The sequence below is a fragment of the Delphinapterus leucas genome, chromosome 15 (genome assembly GCF_059928025.1).
Source record: "Delphinapterus leucas isolate spDelLeu-1000000601 "Yukka" chromosome 15, BTC_Dleu_Yukka2, whole genome shotgun sequence".
Lineage (NCBI taxonomy): Eukaryota > Metazoa > Chordata > Mammalia > Artiodactyla > Monodontidae > Delphinapterus > Delphinapterus leucas.
Window position 1 is genome coordinate 66164445 of NC_143143.1, and position 23424 is coordinate 66187868.

At 43.3% G+C, this 23424-nt stretch overlaps 1 protein-coding gene across 3 annotated transcripts; it reads right to left on the reverse strand.

Moving 5' to 3' along the window:
- Nucleotides 1-2025: 2025 nt before the first annotated feature.
- Nucleotides 2026-21441, reverse strand: DSN1 (DSN1 component of MIS12 kinetochore complex). Of its 3 annotated transcripts, none has more exons than XM_022592480.3 (11): nt 21291-21441; nt 19703-19745; nt 19151-19477; nt 16752-16825; nt 16029-16101; nt 13887-13974; nt 9661-9720; nt 9186-9260; nt 7507-7654; nt 6553-6640; nt 2026-5971 (listed from the first exon to the last, which is right to left on the reverse strand). In XM_022592480.3, exons 2-11 carry the CDS (start codon nt 19728-19730, stop codon nt 5868-5870), a joined length of 1065 nt encoding a protein of 354 aa, XP_022448188.1. In that variant the 5' UTR covers nt 19731-19745; nt 21291-21441; the 3' UTR covers nt 2026-5867. The 3 variants fall into 3 exon arrangements, with proteins under 3 accessions (XP_022448188.1, XP_022448187.1, XP_022448189.1); XM_022592479.3 differs by having other exon boundaries at nt 21144-21440; XM_022592481.3 differs by lacking the exon at nt 19703-19745 and having other exon boundaries at nt 21144-21437.
- Between the last annotated feature and the right edge of the window lie 1983 nt (nt 21442-23424).

Genomic DNA, 23424 nt, shown 5'->3' on the forward strand with positions numbered 1-23424 from the left:
ACCTTCCTGAGTTGCAAAAGCAGATTCAAACAGTTGCTAATTAGGGAAGGGATGGGATGCTGAGACAAGGTAGGGACAGTCAAAACCAACAATAATGCAGCCTTGGGGCAGGGTCCTGTTTCCCACTCAAGGGATATATGTGACAATATCTTGTTATCTGCTATCTTGCAGATACTGAAACCCCCGTCAGGTGGGAGAAATCAACTGTATGCTGCCCACAAGCACGCAGATCCCAGACTGATTGGAACCAGAAGGTTGATGATGCTGACTCCCACTTACCTCACCACCAACTACTTAGAAGATTGTCCAGGAGCTGATCACGCCCTCCTTGAACCATTACTATAAAACTTCTCACTACCCCCTCCAGGTTGAGATACACAGTTTTGAGGGCATTAGCCCACTGTGGCCCTTTGCCTGGAAAAGCAATAAAGCTATTTTCTACTTCACCCAAAACTCTGTCTCTGAGAAGTAATTTGGTGTCAGGGTACGGAGGCTGGATTCAGCTTCAGAAGCTGTTGCCACATTTCCAGCAGAGTTGAAGAATTTGATTGAAGAGAAAGGATACCATCCAAAGCAAGTCTTCATGTGACGAAACTGGGCTTTTCTGGAAGAAGGTGCCCAATAGAACCAAAAACCATCTGGGAGTTCTGTTTTTTTTTTTTTTTTTTAAAGTATGAGCCACCCATTCTCCTTGCTTGGCCCTTGCAATAAAACTTTCTCTGCTCCAAACTCAGACGTTTGGGTTTGTTTGGCCTTATTGTGTGTCAGGCACACAAACTTGCATTCGGCAACAAACCTACCTTCATAGAAGTGCAAAGGAGGCACCAGCTCATAAAATATGGAAGAACAGATTAACTCTGTTACTATTGGCAATGCTGCAGGGCAGATGTTAAAGGGAGGGGTTGTGTACAGAATGAAGCATCCACAATCTCTCAGAAACAAAACCAGGAATTATCTGCCCATATTCTGACAACATAATGAGGTGAAAGTTATCTTGTTTATGAAATGGTTCCACCAATGCTTCTTCCCAGAAGTGAAAAACATTTGGAAAAGGAAGGGTTGGAATTTAAAATCCTATTACTAATAGACAATGCACCTGGCCATCCTGAATCTGCTATGAAATTGAAAATATCAAAGTTGTATTTTTACCTCAAATATAACCTCATTGCTTCAGCCACTTGACAAGGCGTCACTTGGTTTGTCAAGGCCATGTACACCTGCCTGATATTTGATCACATTTAGTCAGCAATGAACACAGACTTTCATCTGGACATAAAGCAGTGCTGGAAATCATTCGCTATTGCCAACGCAATACATTCATCAAAGCTGCTGTGAAGGAATTAAAACCAGAAACTGTAAATGCCTGCTGGTAGAACTTATGAAGTCGTGAATGATTTTAAAGTTTACTGAGGCTCGATGGAGAAGTTAGGAAACTCATTCACGTAGCAAGACAAGTTGGTGGAGGAGAATTTGCCAACACGCTTGATGAAGAAGTGGAAGAACATACTGAAGGCCACCGAGAAGTGTTAACAAGCGAGTTATTGGAAGAACTTGTGGAGTCATCTACAGAGGAAGAGGAAGGTGAAGAACCTGAAGCAGAATCAGCGATGTGGACATTACTGAAACTTGCCAAAGTGTTTCGAATTTCACAATCAATTTCAAAATTATGGAATATGATCCTCAGATGAAAAGAAGCACTGTAGCCATTCATGATCACCAAAGGGTTACAAACTCTGCAGCAACACTGTGATGAGTTAAAGAGACAGCAACTCCAATTACAATGTTCTTCCAAAAGCTTTCAGCAAAAAACCCTTCAACTATCTATCGTGGATCCCCAACCATCAACGTCATCTGCTCCTGACGTCCAACCATTGACATCATCATGGCTTGATGATCCTCCTTCTGACGTCTGGTCAGGTCAATAGTAGCCTAATGCTATGTCACTTCGTCACATAGGGATTGTACCATCTCATATCATCTGTGAGAAGGGTGAGTACAAGACAATACAACATTTTGAGAGTGAGATCACATTCACTTAAATTTTATTACAGGGGACTTCCCTGGCAGTCCAGTGGTTAAGAATCCACACTTTCAATGCAGGGGGTACAGGTTCGATCCCTGGTTGGGGAACTAGGATCCCACATGCCGCGTGGTGCAGTCAAAAATTTTTTTGAATTAAAAAAAAAATTTTATTACAGTATATTGTTATGATGGTTCTGTTTTGTTATTGTTGCCGTTAATCTCTTAATGTGCCTAATTTATAAATTAACTTTATTGTAGGTGTGTATATATAGGAAAAAACTTAGCACATATCGGGTTTGGTACTACCTGCAGTTTCAGGCATCCACTGGGGTCCTGGAACGTATCCCCCTTGGTTAAGGGGGGAGTACTGTAGTTTTCTTGCTGTGGAGTCTCCCTGGAGAACCTTAAACTAGAACTGCTCAGAGGGAGGGGAGTTGAGTGCTGTGTCTGGCTGGCTTCTCCCGTTCTGCCGAGTTGCATCCTTAGGAAGCCCCTAAGAGCTCTTCACAGCAGCAGGCCCCAACCTTTTAGGTACCAGGGACTGGTTTCATTGAAGACAATTTTTTCCATGGACGGTGCGGGGCTGGGGGGTGAGGATGGTTCAGGCGGTACTGGTCCACAGCCTGTGGGTTAGGGACCCCTGCTTTACAAGGCACAGCATCCTCCTTTGACGTGGGCCCTGAGAGGTACCCAAGGTGACATGGCACCTAGCACAGGGTTTGGCATGAGGAAAGGGCTTAGTAAGTTTTTGGTGAATGAACCAGTAACTTAAGAACTAGATATAGGACAGGGAACTCTACGCAATACTCTGTAATGAACTATATAGGAAAAGAATCTAAAAAAGTGGATATATGTATATGTATAACTGATTCACTGTGCCGTACAGCAGAAACTAACACAACACTGTAAATCAGCTCTACTCCAGTAAAAGTTAAAAAAACAACTAGAGTCCAAGACAGGGCTCCTAATCCCTAGTCCTCCACTGTTATCACCTCTACTACAGCCACCAGCCACACCATCTCCTTTTCAGAGTGCAACATGAGAAATGGAATTTTTTTCCCCCAGAATGATTACATTAAGCTTAATTACACCCAAATTTGAAAAACACCAAAATGTACAGGACATACTCCCTTCCTTGAGAGCTTATAATTTGATCTATTATTTCTTTAGTGTTAAGTATCACTGACTAAAAGCAAGATATCCTCTTAACTAAAGTAGGGCAACCGGAAGAATATTACCAAACATCTGAAGGGCTGCAACTGTCTATAGTATTCATCAAGTGCAATTCCTGAACCCAATTTGGGGAGAGGGAAAACTAATACTGAGCACAGCCTTTTATTATGATTTCTGTTTATTTGTTAACATTTACTGAGTGCCACATGGGGTCTAGTTGACCCTCCACTCCTATATATATGTTCTTGGTTAGATTATTAAGCCCCTCCATGCCTGAGTTCCTCATCTATATTGACAGAAATAGAAGTTATCTCATAAAGTTGTGGTCTGTATGTGTATAGAATACTCAGAGCTTATTAAATATTCTTTTTCTGTGCTCTGTCTTGCATAGCTGTTGAAGACACAAAAACATACTTCCTATCCTTGGGCTTAAACAAATTCTTATCAACAAAAGATGTAATACAATGCAGTAGATAAAATGGGGCTGGGGAGGCACAATCACCTTTGGAGAGAGGTGATCTCTCCCCATTTCACAGAAAGGAAATTGAGGATAAGCATGAAGATTCACTCCAAATTCTACACTCTTCCCACTATACCGTTCTGCTTCTGAGAGTAGGCAATTAACACCACTCCTCTGATCCTTAAAAGCTTCCCTCGGGTCTGTCCAGTTTCCCTTCTTGCTCTACTCTGGACAATATTATCTACTCTTAAGGCTTTAATAACTGGGTATCAGTAACTTCCAAATTTTATTTCTAGTCCAGGTTTTCCTACCCAGTTTTCCACCTGTATATCCAACAGTTCTAGTTGACATGTTTGGCATCCCAAACTGAACTGCAAGCTTTCCCATCTCATTATCTGCTCTATTACCCACCCCCTCCATCATATTCATACCACTTTTCTAAACTTACATTATTTAATCTAACCCTTATGGCATCCCTGTGATATAGATTCTATCATTCCCCCAATCTTACAAATAAGAGGTTAATTAACTTTTTCTCGGTCAGTTAATACGTGGCAGTTAGGCGTTTGTAACACGTAGGTGACATGCCTGCTATGTTCCAGACACTGTGGACAACTCCCCACACTCATCCATTGCCAACTCCCAGCACAGGTTGTCATTCCCCACCTGATGACTACAATGGCCCAACTGGTCTCTCACACCCACACATACTTGCTTCTATCTGTTCTCCAAACAGCAACTGGAGTGATTTTTTTTGGCTGCTGCCGTGTGGCATGCAAAATCTTAATTCCCTGACCAGGGACTGAACCCACGCCCCCTGCAGTGGAAGTGCAGAGTCTTAACCACTGGACCACCAGGGAAGTCCCTGATCTTTTAAAAATAAAGCTCTGACCCTTTCTCTCTCTCTCTCAAAACCTTCCAATGACTTTCGATTATCTTTGTCTCACGTGGCTTACACTTTTCTCTCTCCCCTCAGACCTTTGTAAATGCTGCTCCTTTTACCTCAAATAACTGCCCTATTTAACTCCTTTCTCCTTCCCAAGTTAACTAAAACATCGCTTCTGTGGAAAAGGGCTCTCTTCTTGTTCCGTGTCTTCTTGTTCCTTTGTCCCCACTAGACTGTGAGCATCATGAAAGGAGGTCCCAGGTCTGTTTTTGTTCTTTGCTCTCTTCCCAGTTCCTGCAACTGTGTGGGGCATACAGCAGGGGCTCTGCAAATCTATGAAAGAATAAGGAATGTAGGTCAAAGCAAGGCGATATCACCTCTCACTAACTGGTGCTTAGGCGAAGGCTTAAGACTTAGGATAATGACTGGGTATTTAAGTGAAATGGATTTTGTTCTAATAGGAGGATCAGAGAATAAGAGACACTAACAATAAATTAGTTGGTGTTTTACTGGTAGTTAATGCTGAGGCGTATCTCCACACTACTGTTCACTTCCAGATCCTGGCAAAGAATCCTATTTTCTGCTGAGCCTTCCCTGCCTTTTCATTTTTTTATACACTCAAAATATACACAGAGACAAGGGAAAGCTTTTAAGTATGCACAATCTTATACTGCAGATTATTAACAAATATGGAGAACGATGAAAAGAGGTACTTAACCCCTTCTTGCCATGAATCCAGGATTTAGGATGTCGACTCAATATTAAAAGCTAAAGCACACTACAGACATCAGGATATAGAGAATGAGTGGAACCTCCTTCAAGCTGGACATGTTGTGATGTGATTTATGTATCCACACGATGCTAACAATGCTCACAACTCCTCTACCTAAGATCACCTTCGAAGCCACACTGGGCATCAGTCTCATTCCCTTTACAACCAGAACGACCCCTAAAATGTTTGTTGGATTCGGCCCTGAATGACTTCGTGTTGTTTCAAAACCTGAAAAACATCTTCACAAGAGGAAGGTTTCTGATCACAATGGACGTTTAAAAGAATGGGCCACTAATTCTGAAGGTCATTCCAAAGCAGAAGTCTCAAGCATTTTGCACATTCTTGGAAAATGTTTCTATATGACATTCTTTCAGATGCATAAATTCCATCACTTTAAGAAAAAAATCGAAGTGCTTTATTTATAGTCAGCCAGTTATCTTCAAAGGCAACAGGGCAGATGTTACAGCTTAGCCCGTTGTGCAGTTGCCGTGCACTGGGGCACTCTTCCTGTTTCTCTCCTCTGGAGCATCCTGTGGCAGAAAAGCTGCATAAGGTCACTGACAAGATTTAGAGCAACGTGTGCTAGGTTGCTTCCGTAGCTGAAGCTTGAGCAGTTTTCGAGCTGGTGAAGGATCTAATTGTTGCGTGCTTCTCTTCCCTGCAGAGAAAAGGAGCCACAAAATAAACTTCAATTGAATTCAAATACCATTTATTGAAAACTTACTGTGTGGACACTGTGCCAGACACACAGAAGGGCATTCCAACAACAAATGAGAGCATGTGCCCTCTACGAGATGGCAGTCTGGTAGGAAAGCCAGCTGCAACTACAACCACAATACCATCCAATGAATAATGAAATGAAGGTATGTATAGCACATAATTTAGGGCTGGAGGTGGTCAGGAAAAGTGACGGATAAGTAATGTCAGTGTCACTTAGTGGATTCTTGAAGAATGAAAAGGGAAAAAAGGAATGGGTATTTCGTAAGTCTTGGATTTACCCAAACAACACAGTTTGTGGAGATTTAATTCTCAGTCTCCTGTGCTTCTGTGGAATTTACATCTACAAATTTCCCATCAAATTTGAGTACCCACAATGTAATAGTTATTGTGAGGGGAAAAGAAACCCTACCAGATATAGGCCTTACCCTCTGAAACCATATGTTTTGAAGGGCAGTGTGTATCCGAAGGGCTATGAGACATAACACAGTACAAGCTCTGGTCCCCTTAAGACAGGCTTACCGAGCTGTACTGACACCTTCTGGAGGCACTGGGTACTTTCCTCCATAAAGGCGTGCAGCTGCTTCATGGATCCTTGCAGTTCGTCCATCTGCAGACAAAAGACAGCTGTCAGTTGTAAGGGTCCAGGCGTCTCTGAGGCTCCTCAAACATGTCAGGCGAGCTCCTGCTCAGCTTTACTTTTGCTGTTCTTTCAACCTGGAATGCTTATGCCAGACTTCCCCACTCCACTCTTCTCCACACTGCTCCATGCCCCAGCAGGCTGACCTGCACAACCTCCAACAAGATCCCATGTCCTCTGGTTTCTGGGTGGGCTTGGCCAAGAGGGAGCCAAGTGCGAGGGAGCTGAATGAGGTCAGGGTATTTTACACAGGCCTGCTTCCAGAAGGGTCATCTCGAGTTAGCTGTGTCTCTCAACTGAACGTCATGGCTCTCTCAGAGCATCCCACTCACTATATGACTCCCTGCCAGGTGCCACAGTAACTGTTCCTCCCTCCAGCCGACAGGTAATAGCTCAGCTGCCTCTAAGCCCCAGATTACTTTTGGTTTCCTGAAACCCACACTTTTGTACTTAGCCCCTCTGTAAACAGACTCTCCTTGAATTATCCTATATCAAATGCCATGTGCTTCCTGTTAATACTTGGGTTGATACACTACTATTCTCCAAAATGTCATGGATCATTCCTCATTTCTTTTAAGTCTTATTAAAGTAGAACCTTAGCAGGACCTTCAACCCCTCTATATAGCAACCTACAGCCCTCCTTCCACCTGATTTATTAACACTTATCACCATTTATTCGTTTCTTTTCTTCCATTGTCTCTCCATGTTTCCCCAAGGTAGAGCTGAATATACTCTTATCTCATCTAATTACGCATATTCTCCACGTCTTTTAATTTCCAAGGATGACAAGGTAGCAAAGCTGGATAACTCAACAAAAGAAACATGACCCAACTTACCACCAACTCCATACAATCAAAGACTTTATTCTGGTTCTGTAATATTTTCTGGTAGTCAGGCTTTGTATTAAGGACTTCACTCTGTGAAGACCCAAGATATGCTGTAGGTTCCACTTCAACTTCAGTATTTTTGGTTTCAGTTGATCCTCTAAACACAAAACAAAAGAGCTTTCAAATAATTTTACAATCATTTTCTGGGGAAAACAGATAAGATTACCTAGGGAAAAAACCTCCTAGAAGGCTTTATTAACCTGAATCAATATTCTTACACCCTGTACTGAAAGTACAGGCTCTCTAACTAACAGGAGATTCTGAGATCATTATCCAATATTAATATTTTTATACCTCTGGACTCCAGGAAATGCTAGAAGGTTAGCTGACTCCACCTAACAGTTAAGGTCCATTTACAAAAAGGACTACACTTGGGGTAAAGCCAAAGCCTGCTATCCTGAAGTCAACGTCTATAATCTTTTACCAAAGAGATGCTGGCCCACTTCAATTATCTAAAGTAACTGAATATAGGGAATTCCCTCGAGGTCCAGTGGTTAGGACTCCGAGCTTTCATGGCCGAGGGTGTGGGTTTGATCCCTGGCTGGGGAACTAAGATCTTGCAAGCTGCACGGTGTGTGGCCAAAAAACCCCAACCACAAACTGAATATAATGGACAGTTCATGAAAACTGATAATGACTCTTTAGTAACAGCTACTACAATTCACTGAGCGCTTACTGGGTGCCAGACACAGCTAAGCACTTTCCATTTAACCTTATTTAACCCTCATAATAACCCAATGAGGTATGAACTAATATTATCCCCATTTTCAAATGAGGCGCTTCAGATTGCCCAAGGTCACAGAAGTGAGGAGTAGTTAGGATTTGAATAGAGACAGTCTGCTTCCAGAAGCATTCCTCTTAACTATTAAGCTATGCCCCATCAAAAGTTTTTATTCTGAAACTGCCATCTTATACATTATCTATCTTCATAAATAGAACATTTAAAGGGTGAAGAAAGTAGCTAATAACCATCAATGCTTAGATTGGGGGCGTTTCTCAAACTGTGTTCCTCAAAGCACGTCTCTAAGAGGCCACTTCTGCAATTACTATTTTGGCTAATGTTTTATAGTTACATTTCTAGCAAAGATTCTGTTTGGGAAAAAAAGCTTAAAATCACTGGTTTGGATGGTAAAATGAAATCAAAATCTAGCACTTACCCATTTTCTTATGCCTTCAAGACCCAGACAAAGATCCTCTCTCTCCTACACCTCATCTTCCATTACCCATTTCATGCCTGTATCTCCATGAAGGCCCTGGCCAGGGTTCTCTCGCATACCTGCAGCTCAAAGGCCATGTGCTCACTGAAGTCCCTTGATACTGTTCTTGGCCCAGCCCCAGGTTGCCAGGTACAGGCCAGAAATGTGCCTGTCTCCCCCAGGATGTGGAATGGCAGCCAAGGACACGGAACAGAGGCAATTCTGTTCTTTGACTGAAAATAGTGACAACTCTTCCTTCCCTTCCCCCTCACTCTCCATTTACAAAGTGCTACTATACACGTTACAGAGATCTGATGAGTTGATTGGCCTCTAAGAATGGATTCATCGTTCTATTTGTGCTAAGAGAACTGAAATCAATTCAAATCAAATTCCACAAGGTAAAAGCTTCCTATTTCCTGTCACAGATCTAACCTGGATATGATCTCTTCAGCCTCCTCCTGGTAGCGCAGCAAGAGCTGATCCCAACTCTGACGTTCTAAAGAAAACCTATAGGAACAGAAAATAATTCAGTTAATTTTTGATCATCTCACTCTGAATCACTCAGGGCAACAATAAGTGTATTAGGTGTCTACTCTGGTTCTAAGATATGAATAAAAACGTCAAAAAAGGATGAGAAAGCATGACCAATTCAGAGGCTATTAATTTAATCAAATCAAACATGAGTTCTTAATAGCAAATCCACATCTTTAGTCTCTAGACTTCATTCTATGAAACTGGCCATTAGTACAGCCCATAAAATCCCAGTGTGCAGCTGTCTAACTTCCAGTGGGGATACACTAGTATTGACACACTGAACAGGATGTTTACTATTCCTTTTTCCCAGGTTTAGTTATTTTCCCCAGATGGATTTAGATTTTCCAACAAAGGTTCACTCATTTTCACTTACTTTGTTATATATTCCTTCATCTCAGCCACTGATGTTTCCAGAGACAAATCTGGTGCTCTTCTAGAATACAGACAGGATGATGAGATTAACACAAACCTTCCAAGAGCACTTGCTATGGACACCTTACATAATTTTAATGGCCATAAAACATGTTCAGAATTTATCTTTCTTAAAAAAACAAAACAAAACTTTTCTGAAGATTTAAATTTATTTATTTATTTAAAAAGTTTTCTTTAATTTATTTGTTTTTGGCTGCATTGGGTCTTCCTTGCTGCATGCACACTTTCTCTAGTAGCGCTGAGCAAGGGCTTTGTTGTGGTGTGCGGGCTTCTCATTGCGGTGGCTTCTCTTGCTGCACAGCACGGGCTCTAGGTGCATGGGCTCAGTAGTTGTGGCACACGGGCTCTAGAGCACAGGCTCAGTAGTTGTGGTGCACGGGCTTAGTTGCTCCGCGGCGTGTGGGATCTTCCTGGACCAGGGCTCGAACCCGTGTCCCCTGCATTGGCAGGCGGATTCTTTTTTTTTTTTTTTTTTTTTGCGGTACGCGGGCCTCTCACTGTTGTGGCCTCTCCCGTTGCGGAGCACAGGCTCCGGATGCGCAGGCTCAGCGGCCATGGCTCACAGGCCCAGCCACTCCGCGGCATGTGGGATCTTCCTGGACCGGGGCACGAACCCGTGTCCCCTGCATCGGCAGGAGGACTCTCAACCACTGCGCCACCAGGGAAGCCCGGGAGGAGGCGGATTCTTAACCACTGTGCCACTAGGGAAGTCCCAGAATTTATCTTTCAACAAATATTTATTCTTGGGCTCTATTTCACTTTTGCACCAGGTAACAGCTTTCTCAGTGGGTCTCTTCATCATCTATTTCTCTCACCAATTCTAATTCACACACAGCCAGATTAACCTTTCTTAAAATATTCCTTTAATTTTTTTCCTTGCTTAAAAATTCTGTGTCCCTCCACTGCATTCAGAAGAAAAGCCAAAACTCCTTAACCTGGCATTTAAGGTTCACTTAAGGTTCTGGCTCTGTCCAGCTCATTAACTTTGATTCCTATTACCCTTTATCTATTCTGTCTCATATAATGCCATTCAGCATCAAACATCTGAGGGTTTCAGGGCTTCCCTGGTGCGCAGTGGTTGGGAGTCCGCCTGCCGATGCAGGGGGCGCGGGTTCGTGCCCCGGTCCGGGAGGATCCCACGTGCCGCGGAGCGGCTGGGACCGTGAGCCATGGCCGCTGAGCCTGCGCGTCTGGAGCCTGTGCTCCGCAACGGGAGAGGCCGCGCGGTGGGAGGCCCGCGTACCACACACACAAAAAAAAATAATAAAAAAAAAATCTGAGGGTTTCAATCTCCAAAGTTTTGTTCACGCCGTTGTTTAGCCTCTTCCCTTCCCACTAATCAAAACCTTAATATCTTTTAAGAACCAACAATACTTTTCCATATAACCATCTTGTCTTCCCACTTAAACTGAAGCTACTGGTTGGATATGTTTTACTTAAACCAATGCCTCGGCTCTGTAGGGCCATTAATCCTAAAGGAAAAGCAGGAGGCATTGAAAATGCCAAAATTTTGCAGATGTACTTGGTACTCTACCTGGTAAAAGCAAATCAGTTGTGTCACCGTTCGTGTTTTCCTACCAAGGCCTGTGAGAAACAGCCTCTATCACCTCTGGCTGACATGCAGCAGCCTGTGGCTTAAATATACTGCATTAAGTTATGGGGATATAAACCTTATTGCTGTTTTCATTACCACGCAGAGGCCGAATATGAGCTAAAGAATAGCATCCTATATTAATCTTCCAAAGACTGGTTATGGGCAACCCAAGCGATTGTATTATAGTTTAATTAATGGAATAAGAAGGGAATAAATAGCTTCAGTGCTGCCTGACAAATGTAATTCTCTCATGGTAAGATATGCACAGTGAAAAACAATAAAGGAGTGCTGATGGAAAAAATATATATATATACTGTATTAAAAGAGAAGCTATGTTGAACTAAAATATTTTTCATTTCCTGAATAGTAATGTTAATTCTAAGGATCCACAGAAAGGTAGACCTTTGTGAAGTCAAAAGTGTAAGCCCAAGTTACACGATTTGTTACAGGCAGTGGGTAGAGGGGTGGGTGCTGCCCCTGAAGAGGTACGACCAGTTTGGGGGTACGACTGCAAAATTTCTCCTAATATTCTTGCTTGCCAACAGCTAAAGGACATAAATTTATCTCCAACTTGCATGGCTAGTGAAGATCTGAAGAGCACTTTTCCTCTCAGCTTTCCATGGCTGGTTCCTTCTCACCATCCAGGTCTTACAGGTCTCAGTGCAAAGGTCAAATCACTAGAGGACCTCTCTGAACACTCTAGCTAAAGGTGCCCACCCCTCAAGTCACTCTCATATTTACTGACTTCTTAGATTATCACTATCTGAAATCATTATTTTCTATGTATTTGTTTGACTGTCTCTCCTATTACAATGTATATGAAGAGAGATCTTGTTTGATTATTTACCACTATTTATCTCCAGATTCTAGAAGAGCCTGGTACATAGGAGATGATGGACGAACGTTTGTTGAGTGCATGAACAACTGTCTAATCAAAATAAAAAGTTTTATTTCTCCAGAGAAGACATACAGATGGCCAACAGGCACATGAAAAGATGCTCAACATCGCTAATTATTAGAGAAATGCAAATCAAAACTACAATGAAGTATCACCTCATACCCATCAGAATGGCCATCATTAAAAAGTCTACAGGGAGTTCCCTGGTCTCCTAGTGGTTAGGATTCCAGATTTTCACTGCCGTGGCCTGGGTTCAATCCCTGGTTGGGGAACTGAGATCTCACAAGCCGCGTGGTGAGAAAAAAAAGTCTACAAATAATAAATGCTGTGGAAAAAGGGGAACCCTCCTAACACTGTTGGTGGGAATGTAAGTTGGTACAGCTACTATGCAGAACAGTATGGAGGTTCCTTAGAAAACTAAAAATAGAATTACCATATGATCCACCAACCCCACTCTTGGGCATATGTCCAGAAAAGATGAAAACTCTAATTCAAATAGATACATGCATCCCAATGTTCATAGCAGCATTATACAATAGCCAAGACATGGAACCAACCTAAGTGTCCATCGACAAATGAATAAAGATGTGGCGTATGTGTATACACACACACACACACACACACACACACAATGGAGTATTACTCAGCCATAAAAAATAATGAAATAATGCTATTTGCAGCAACATGGATAGACCCAGAGATTATCATACTAAGTAAGTCAGACAAAGAAAGACAAATTCCATATGATATCACTTATATATGGAATCTAAAATACAACACAAATGACTTATTTACAAAACATAAACAGACTCACAGACATAGAAAACAAACTTATGAGGGACTCCCCTGGTGGTCCATTGGTAAAGAATCCGCCTTACAATGCAGGGGACGTGGGTTTGATCCCTGTCAGGGAACTAAGATTCCACATGCCGCAGGGCAACTAAGCCCACGCACCACAACTACTGAGCCTGCACGCCCCGGAGCCTGTGCACCACAACTAGAGAAGAGAAAACCTGCACAACTAGAGAGAAACCCACGTGCTGCAATGAAAGATCCTGCATGCCTCAACGAAGATCCTGCGTGCTGCAACTAAGACCCAACGCAGCCAAAATTAAATAAAAATAAATAAATAATAAATGTGAAAATCTTTAAAAAAGAAAAAATAAAACAAACTTATGGTTACCAAAGGGGAAAGGGGGTGCGGAGAGATAAATTAGGAGTTTGGGATTAGCAGATACAAACTAGTGTATATAAAATAGATAAACAACAAGGTCCTACTGTATAGCACAGGGAACTACATTCAATATCCTGTAATAAACCATAATGGAAAAGAATATATGTATATGTAACTGAATCACTTTGCAGTACACCAGAAACTAATACAACATTGTAAATCAACTATACTTTAATTAAAAATTTTTTAGGGACTTCCCTGGTGGTCCAGTGGCTAAGACTCTGCAACCCCAATGAAGGGGACCCAGGTTCGATCCCTGGTCAGGGAACTAGATCCCGCATGCCGCAACGAAGATCCACACACGGCAACAAAGATCCCGCGTGCCGCAACTAAGACCCAGTGTGGCCAAATAAATAAATATTAAAAAAAATTTTTTTAAAATAAATAAATAGAAAGTCCTAATTCAATTATAATTTTGGACAGAAGGGGAATTGCTCTTACCCTTCTGAATCTTCAAAACATTTTTGTAGAGTTCCATCACTTTCCAGTCTGTCTGCAAAATGTTTCAATTCTTCAGAAAGAGAAGATGCTAGAGAGAATAGAATAAAATTTTATGTTATAAAATAAAGAGAATACAAATTTTCACAGTGAGCTGCTGACAAAGATATAACATACTTAATGTGGTCCCAGCTCTACGGTCCCCTGTTACATTCTCACCCATTTAAAAAAGTGGTATAAATATGCAGGAAGATTTTATCTTTTTTCTCTGGATAGGTATAGATAAAATGAAAGACAACTCCTCTTTATAACATTTATAATAGTGTTTTTTACACTTGACTGGTGAAAAAGCAGTTAAAAAGATGTATCTGGGGCTTCCCTGGTGGCGCAGTGGTTGAGAGTCCGCCTGCCGATGCAGGGGACACGGGTTTGTGCCCCAGTCCGGGAAGATCCCACATGTCGCGGAGCGGCTGGGCCCGTGAGCCATGGCCGCTGGGCCTGCGCGTCCGGAGCCTGTGCTCCGCAACGGGAGAGGCCACAACAGTGAGAGGCCCGTGTACCGCAAAAAAAAAAAAAAAAAAAAAAAGATGTATCTGCATGGACATTTCATTCTTTTCAAGCGATTTGATCTGCTGGCACTGGGTGGAAGAACATTACAGAAGTCAGGCAATGGGCAAGAGTGTAATGAGAAATGTTGGAGACAAATAAAGAATTATGGGCATAAGGTAAAAACAGGTCTCTGCTTAAATTTGGAAGAGTTCACAATTAAATTCAGGTGAGGAATGCAGAGGGGAAAAGATATGTTAAAACAGCTATCAAAATAACCTGGGCAGGGGCTTCCCTGGTGGCGCAGTGGTTGAGAGTCCGCCTGCTGATGCAGGGGACACGGGTTCGTGCCCCGGTCCGGGAAGATCCCACATGCCGCGGAGCGGCTGGGCCCGTGAGCCATGGCCGCTGAGCCTGCGCGTGCAGAGCCTGTGCTCCGCAACGGGAGAGGCCACAACAGTGAGAGGCCCACGTACCGCAAAAAAAAAAAATAATAATAACCTGGGCATATCTACTCTAATTATGGTGATAGTGCAGTTCTGAGATAAATAGCTTTAACTGGCAAGTAAGTCTGAGTTCATGTATTTTCTAGGTCTTTTAAGTGGGTAACACTGAGTATTTCTGACCTGGATGATTGTGTAATGACACTGTAAGGAGAATAGCTACTTTCTGGAAAGCTGAAAACTGATTCCTGGGAAAGAATATTTGTAACTTACATCACAAACAGCTAATTTCCTTAATATATAAAGAGTTCCTACAAAATCAATACAAAAGAACCAATATCCCAATTTTTAAAAGTGAACAAAGGATATGGACAGACAATACACAGAAAATAAAGCACAAATGGCTCTCCTCTAAAAATATGAAAAAATTATTATCCTCTTCAAAAGAAAAAGCAACAGATTAAAAGTACAAAAAAATACCTTTTATCACCAATTAAACAGTAAAAAATCTAAACTTTTAGTTACAGTATAATTACACTAATTTCCAATCTAGAAATTTATCTTACTTTTACTTGAATATGTGCCAAAAGGCTTGTATAAAAAGGTATTCATTATCCATTCATTGCAACAGTAGAAGACTGAAAACAACTCTAAAAGTCCATCAGTAAAAAACTGGTTAAATCAAATATGGTACATTTATAAAATGGAGTATCATGGAGCTACTAACATGTCAAGACGGCTCTATAAGTGTGATATAGAATTATCTGCAAGATAAATTAAGTTAAAAAAAAACACAAGGTAAAGAACAGTGTAGAGTGGTTTACTCCTTTGATTTCAATGGATAAATGTTTAGAAATGCAATAAATCTTTCTGCAAGGATACACAAGAAGCTGGTGACTGCGGTTGCCTCTGGGAGGAAAGAACTGTGATTGGGGTCACGGTGGAAGAGAGGCTCACTTTCTTCACTTTTGGACCTTCTGAACTTCATAAACATATACTCTTATTTTTTTAATGCAACTCCCCAAAAAAGGAGGGGAGCTGGTTTTGTGAGGCAGCAGTTCCTGTAAATGGGGATCCTGAGAATGGGCCTTCAATTGACCTTCATAGAAGGTACAGACCAAGGTCAAAGCTCACTTGTCTAGTCTTAGTAACTTACCTTTGGCTCTAAAATTTTCAAGACTGAAGCCCTCAGTGCCCCTTAGGAAAGGTTCAAGTTTCTGAACAGAGAACTAAATAAAGAAAAGCATTTTCAGTACAACCAAGATTTCCCAGGCCAGTCCCAAGTTCATGTAATTTTATGATGTTTCATAAATGTGAGTAAACATGATTTAATTCTACACCTAAGATTTTTCATATAAACAAAACAAAATGAGAAAATCAAAAGGTAAGGGAAAAACTCTTTGTTGCCTAGACTATATGATTTGATTTTTGATTCAGGAAAAACAACGGTCATTTAATTCACACAAATGACTTGCTTATCTAAACTGATGTGATCGCCAGTCAGCCATATAACACCAACTTAGAATGCAGTCAGACCTCAAATGACTGCTTAAACTTAGATGTGACCTCCACTCACTGCAAATTCCCATCATTTGCTGCCAGTGAGCAAAATACACTAGATCGGGGAAATCTGACTGTTAAGTGCTCAGCGACAGCAGCACCGATGGGACTGGTAGAGTCTAGTCCAGAGACAGATCAGCTCCTGGGATTAAAGCTGGCTTTTAAATTAATCCCACTAGAGAGAAATATCTTTTACCCTTTACCGATAAATCACACAGTATTTAATCTCTCTTTGGGGATGTCACAGTTAACAGTTTTAAAAAAAAAAAAAAAGAAAAGAAAAGAAAAAGAAAGCATTTCCCAATCGTGAGACTCTCACCTGGAAACTGGAAAGCAGGAGACAGCCCAGCCGTTTACTTTCTGCTATGTTGACACTGATGGATCTGCAGAGCTCTAACATAAAGTATCACCGCATTGAAGGAGATGGATACTTAAGACAGTTAGCAAAGTAAAAAAAACTGAAAAATTCCCTCCCCCTTGATGCAGTCCAACTTAAGAAAACCCAAGCAGCCTTCTCTAATTAAAGGGAGAATTCATATATAGTCACATCTAATTTGTTCAAGATCACCAAAGAATGACATTTACCCATCTGTGCGACCTAACTTTGAAAAGTTATAAGAACCTTTTATGTGCTACATTAAAATCTTGTCTTGATAAACAACGTAGATTAAAAAAAAATTTAACTCCTTTTATGTTTTATATTCACCATTTGAAGAAAGGAGGTGGGATTATTGCAGTATTTCTATGACAGGCACTGCAGTGTGCTTTAAATACTGTCTTGGGACTTCCCTGGCAGTCCAGTAGCTAAAGACTCCGTGCTCCCAGTGAAGGGGGCACGGGTTTGATCCCTGGTCGGGGAAGTAAGATCCCACGTGCTGTGTGGAGCAGCCATGAATGAATGAATGAATACATACATACATACATACATACATACATACATACACTGTCTTAAGAATCTTCTTATAAACTATGAGCTCCATTTTACGGATGCGGAAATTGAAGCTCAGAGGGGATATAACTTGTCTGAAGCCAGAGACTGGTGGAGCCAGAATTCAACCCCAAGTCCATCACCAAAACCTGTTTTCCCACTAATACCATGCTGCCTCTCCTTAATGACCTAATGATACATTAATAGTAATTTGTTGAACACCTGCTATCTAAAAGGCATCTTATTAAACGCTATACACACCTCATTAAAACTTGAGGCAAGTATCTTATCTGGGTGAATCTTTTTTTATTTTTTTCCCCACACTGCCTGGCATGTGGGATCTTCCAAGACCAGGGATCAAACCACTGCCCCCTGCAGTGGAAGCACGAAGTCTTAACCACTGGACCGCCAGGGAAGTCCCAAGTATCTTATCAACTCCATTTGACAAAGGTTAGGTAATAGGTAACTTGCCCAAGGTCGCACAGTGAGTCAGCCAGAACTGAACGGGCATTTTACATAATTATGCCACTGAATCCTCAAACAACTAGAAGACATAGATACTGTTTTTTCGATTATGTTCATTTAAAAACATCAACTATTATACAGCAAAGGAAATTTGCTTTGAGAATTGGGAGAGATACATGTCTTTTTGCCCTCCGGCTTCAGCTGGCTGTGTTTTTAAAGTTCTTTTGTGCCCTCTCTTGATTACTTCTCCTTGCTTTTAGTCATGAAAAACTGGATGCCTTCCGCCTATAACCAAAGAAACTTGGCAAGTGGCTGGCAGTGACAAGGAGATAACAAATCTTATTATGCATCAGTAGTGTTCTGTTACACAGAACATTAGGCCACATGCTCTGGGACAGAGATGCAGGTTAGGGCAATCTTAGGAAACTGAAGCTTCTTGGCACGTCCATGGAGTAAAGTGCATGAGCCTAATTGTGGTGGCAATTTTCTGATATGCTATATGGCTGTTTTTACCCAGAATTCCTTCTAAACATGAGACCATCTGGAAGTGAGATGATGTCTTTAAAATAATCACCACAGCTTAACACTTGAACTATTTCTTTACCATGTGCCAGGTACTGTACTATATATCAACTCATTTAATTCTCACACAACCCCATAAAATAGGTATTATTTCATCCCTTTTACTGATGAGGACCGTAAGGCAAAGGAGGTTAAGGGACCTGCTCAAGGTCACACAGCTAGTAAGGTCTTCCTGAAATGTGTTACTTTCTATATTAAATCTTGTACTTCAATGCTTACTGAGATGCTATTATTATAAATTCATACAAAATTACATTCAAATACAGCATGTCTAAAAAACTAGGTTTTTACCCTAGATATTTTTATGTGTCCTTCCCTCTGAGATATTTTCAGTTATAAAGCCTAAAATCAGGTAGCGACCCATCCACCTTCTGTTCTGCTTAAGGATATGAGGCCGAAAGCCACAGGAAGAAATCTTTACTTCTAGCAAAGGCGAATGTTGAACATTCACGTAGCAGAGGTGAGTGTTGAACAACCATAAATCAGATTTTCTGTTCATGGTATAGATTACAGTGGGTAGCTAATAACATGATATAAATAGCAATGATACTGAATACTTACTAGGTGTTTGACATCAGTACTTATAATCTTAGGATACTCCTACAGATGAGGAAACTGAAGCTCAGAGAGATTTGCTCAGTCACATAGCTAGTAAGCAGCAAAGTCAAGTCTATCTGTCTCCCATACCTCACTGCCTCTTATCTGAGCTGGAACTCCATTGTCTTATGTACATGGCACCCCACCTGTGATGCCCTGATGAAAGGGAGGCAGTGACTTCCGCCGGTTCGTTTCTTTCATACTTGCTCGCCGCCAGGATTGCCTCCTGTCTTGATGACGGGCACACTGTTCTTTGGGGGACAAATAAAGGGACCTGGATTGAAGTCCTTCCTGGTGGCTGAGATCACAACTTTCCCCCTTTTTAGGGCTAGAGCCAAGGTGAATCTGTTTCTTTGAAACGCCTTCAGTCATCTCCAGGGAGGTGGACGAATTACCACACGCTTCCGCAGGGTTGGGATCTGATTCCAATTGATGATCATGAGTCTTAGATGCCACTGGTTCCTCTTCTAGCACTTGTTATAAAAAAGTCAAAATACAGAATCAAACCCATCACAACTAAGTATCTGTGCAAAAAAGTGGAAAAAGGAAATGTATGCCCCAGATCATGGAAACACTGAGGAAGCATCTTTGCAAATACGTGAGTAAGTGCTTTCAAGTCCACCAGGAGCCAGGAAAGTATTTAGGTAAAGCTCAGGAACCTGAACCCAAGAGGTACTGAATGTCACTACAGTACTCACCTTCTACAATCTCTGATCTAGAAGTCATCCTGGGTGGAGAACCCTGAAAACAGGAAAAGGAGGTGATCTGTTCTCCACATTTCAGTCCCAGTCTTGCTGGGGATTTACCACCCCAGAATCGGCCTTGTGCTTTCTAATCTCTTTGAACTGCCCCTCTTTGCCCCATGAAATTCTACCTGCCTGAGAGGGCCCAGTCCAACCCCGCCTCACCCACCTCCTCCAGAGAACATCTGCACAGCTCATCACCCCCTGTTCTCAATTTCTACAGAATTCATCTCTAGAAATACTCACCTTAACATGTAGCCCATCTTATTTCCCAATTATTTTGTGTTTAACAAGTGCCTAAGTGCATAATTCAGTTGATGGCATTATGATCTACCTGGTCTTCAAAACATGAAAAAAATCACATTATCCTTGATTAATTCTAAGATTCAAAGGCCTGTTCATTCTACTTCCAACAGTCTCTCTACAACTCTTCCCCGTCTCCGGTTATCGATTTAGTTCAGATCTCATAATTTCTACCACTCTCCCCCACCTCCCCCAAGAATCCAACAGTCTCTCCACTAGTTTTTCCTACATGCAGCATTGCTCCTCTCCAATCCATTCTTATTTATTTTATTTATTTTACTTTTGGCCACGCCGTTTGTGGGATCTTAGTTCCCCCGCCAGGGACTGAACTCCGTGACAGCGCGGAGCCCTAACCATCGGACCGCTGGGGAATTCTCTCCAATCCATTCTTTAGACAGCAGCAGAGATCACCACTTCTCTTTGACAGAGTTGGCTGCTCCGCTCCACCCCTAGGTCTCCCTAGCACTGCCTGTAAAGTCCGTTTACATGTCTGCCTCCCCGGCCAGACTGTATTTCTAGAGCCTGTTACAGACAACTAACGGTTTGGAAATGGGCAGGGACATGACTGAGGCATCTCTACATCGTCCATGCTTCCCCCACCCCCATCCCCAACAGAAATCGGTGCGTTGCGGGGTGCTTAGTAAAGAGAAATGAATATATGCGACGGGACAACATGGCAAAGATAACAGAACAACGAGGGGTAGGTCGAGGATCTGCATCGCCCCAGTAACGACTGTATCACTCAGATGAAAGCCTGGATAATAGCAGCAATCACTATCGCCCGCTAAGCGCTTATTACATGCCAGGACCTGTGTGTGTATGCAAACAATTTACTTGCATCACGATCCCGTTTAATCCTTTCCACAGCTCTGTAAGTACCATCATCAATTCCACGTTGCAGATAGAACTGAGGTTCAGAGGGGCAAAAGCCTGGCCCAAACTTGTTGTGCGGCCAGCCTGGAGCAGAGGCGAAATTCCAACCCCGGCCTGAGACCCACCCCCAGCCTTCAACCACTGTTCTGGAGTTTAGACCGCTGGCTCGGCAAACAGGCCCCGACCGAGAGGCGCAGCCCGGCCTCGGGTCTCCTCTTACCCGGAGGTGGCTGCAGCGCCCCGCTAGTCCCCGCTGTCGGGGGTGACGACGGGTTGGGTCTGGGCTGGGCCGAGGCGTCCGGCCCGAAAGAGGATGGTGCGCGGGTAAGCGGGGCCGCGTACAGGGAGAGCTCTGCGACTTCCTAACCTCAGAGCGACGCCCGTCCAGCCCAAAGCCTCCGCCCCCGAAAAACAAGGCCGCAGGCCACTCTCCGCGGCCCCAGAGACCTCCGCACGCCCTGCGCCAAAGCGTCTGCTTCTTCCTGGTCTGGGCCCGCTTGGCGATCCGCTGCCCGCGCCAGCCCCGCCTCCGGTGAAACTCCCGCCAGCCGAGGGCGCATGCGCCGCCGGCGGCTTCCACGGCTCGCGCAAGCGCACGCGCAGAACGCCGGCTTCACTCAAGGTGCATGCGCGAACTGGTGTTCAAGACTCTTGTTGCCCCGCCCGCTTTGTCCAAGTTCTTCCCAGCCCAGACTTTGCCATGTTACACCTCCTCAGCTACGCCACGCCCAGGGAGTCACTAACTGGGTCCCGTCACACCAGCGTATCCTTTGCGCCCAGTATGCCTAGAGCCTTTCTAAGATGGGGAACAGAGGTCCAGGGAGGTACTTGCCAAAGGAATACAGGGCATTAGCGGGTGGGCAGTGATGCCTGCTCCGTCGCTAGGCCATGGTCACCCCTCCTTTTATCTTCTTAACGCTGAAAATGTGGACCATGACTCTCACACTTTTTCCAGTCCTGCTCTAGCACATATTCTCCCTTTGTGGTCCCTTCTATACTTGGCAAAGTTCAAGAACTCTCCTTTGTAAACTCACTGCAGGCCAGCCCCTCCCCGAACTGCTTGCCTCTCCTCTCGTCATCCCCCATTGCTTCTACTCCTTTGCTCAAGCCATTCCCTCTGCCTGGGAAGCCCTTCAAGCCTTTTGTTCTTGGCAAAATTCTCCGATTTTAAGCCTCAGCTGAGGATTCATCTCTCTCAGAGCCTTCTCTGAGGCCCCAGTCTGAAAAGCAGATCCCCTTTCTGTACTCCCAGGAGCCCAACCTGTGCCTGGTCCACTATCCCTTGCTGGCTTGGGGGATCCCAGATAGCAGACTGCTGCTTCAGCACCCAGCATGATGCCATCAGAATGTCCCCTTGCATGTGCAGTCCTTTGGGATCTGAAACCTCCAAGTGTTGAATTACAAGCAGTCCACAGAAACTGAAAGAAGGGTTGGTGAGCAGCAGCTGGAACGTGACTGTGGTCCTCCTTCTATAGCAGCTGTGGTCCTTGGAAAAGTTTTCTGGTGGTAGGCAGAAATCTGCCTTCCTGAAATTTCCACCATGTGGTTCCAGCATGTTGGCTACCAACAGACATCTGAAAGCAGAGATTTGCTCTTTATTCCTTGAATATCACTTTCTAGAGCCCCGTTCCTTCTCTGCTCACCCTGCTCCTTCAACTACTACTCACTTGTCAATATCCCAAGAACAGAACACAGCCAGAACTGGCCCTCCTGGGGCCCAGTGGGTCTACTGCTTTATGGAATCCAGACCCAGTACATCCTCTATGTCCCTTCTCTGCTTTCAGTTCTTATGTGGCTCCCTACTGTCCACAGGATGTGGACACTCCTTCCCTCCTAAGGCCCTCTGTGATCTGACCCAGCCTCTTTCATCACGCCAGTGACTTCTTTCCGTTCCCCAGTTCTGCTCTTCTTTCTACTAGGCTTTCACACATGCCGTTCCCTCCACCTGGGACATGTCCTTTCCGTCTCCTGCCTACAACACACCACCATCTCCTTCATCTGGTCCTCTCAAGCTTAGGTTATCAGTTCAGATGTCCCTCTGCAGCCTTTGCTGATTCCTCCCAGCTCCCTGAGCACCCTGGGCTCCCCCTGGCCATTGACATTTGCTTTCCTGTTTTTCAGGCCCATATATTGCTATCCTCAATGCCTAGCACAGGCCTGGCTATTGTTAGGCCCTCAAAAAGGAAGAGATCTGTGTAATTTTCATGTGGTTGCTGGCTTCCAAGATGGCCCCTAATGTTCCCCACTTCCTGGTCTTCATACCCTTGTATAATCCTCTCCCACAAGGAATAGGGCTAATCTGTATAAGCAATAAGATACTGCAGAAATGACAGTGTATGATTTTCAAGGCTTAGTCATAAAAGACATTGTAGCTTCTACCCTCTTTTTCCATATATCACTTGCTCTGGGGGAAGCCAGCTTCCATGTTGTGAGGATGCTCAAGCAGCCATATGGAGAGGGCCACCTGGGGAGGAACTGAGGCCTCTTGCCAACACTGACTT

What these genes read in the sequence shown, in the direction of transcription:
- DSN1 (XM_022592480.3), bottom strand. Translation starts at nt 19,730, where the DNA reads ATGACTTCTAGATCAGAGATTGTAGAAG. An exon ending in CTTTCATCAGGGCATCACAG is followed by an intron (nt 16,826 to 19,150) that starts GTGGGGTGCCAT and finishes ACTTTATGTTAG; the next exon opens with AGCTCTGCAGATCCATCAGT. An exon ending in TGTTTTGAAGATTCAGAAGG is followed by an intron (nt 9,721 to 13,886) that starts GTAAGAGCAATT and finishes TCTGTATTCTAG; the next exon opens with AAGAGCACCAGATTTGTCTC.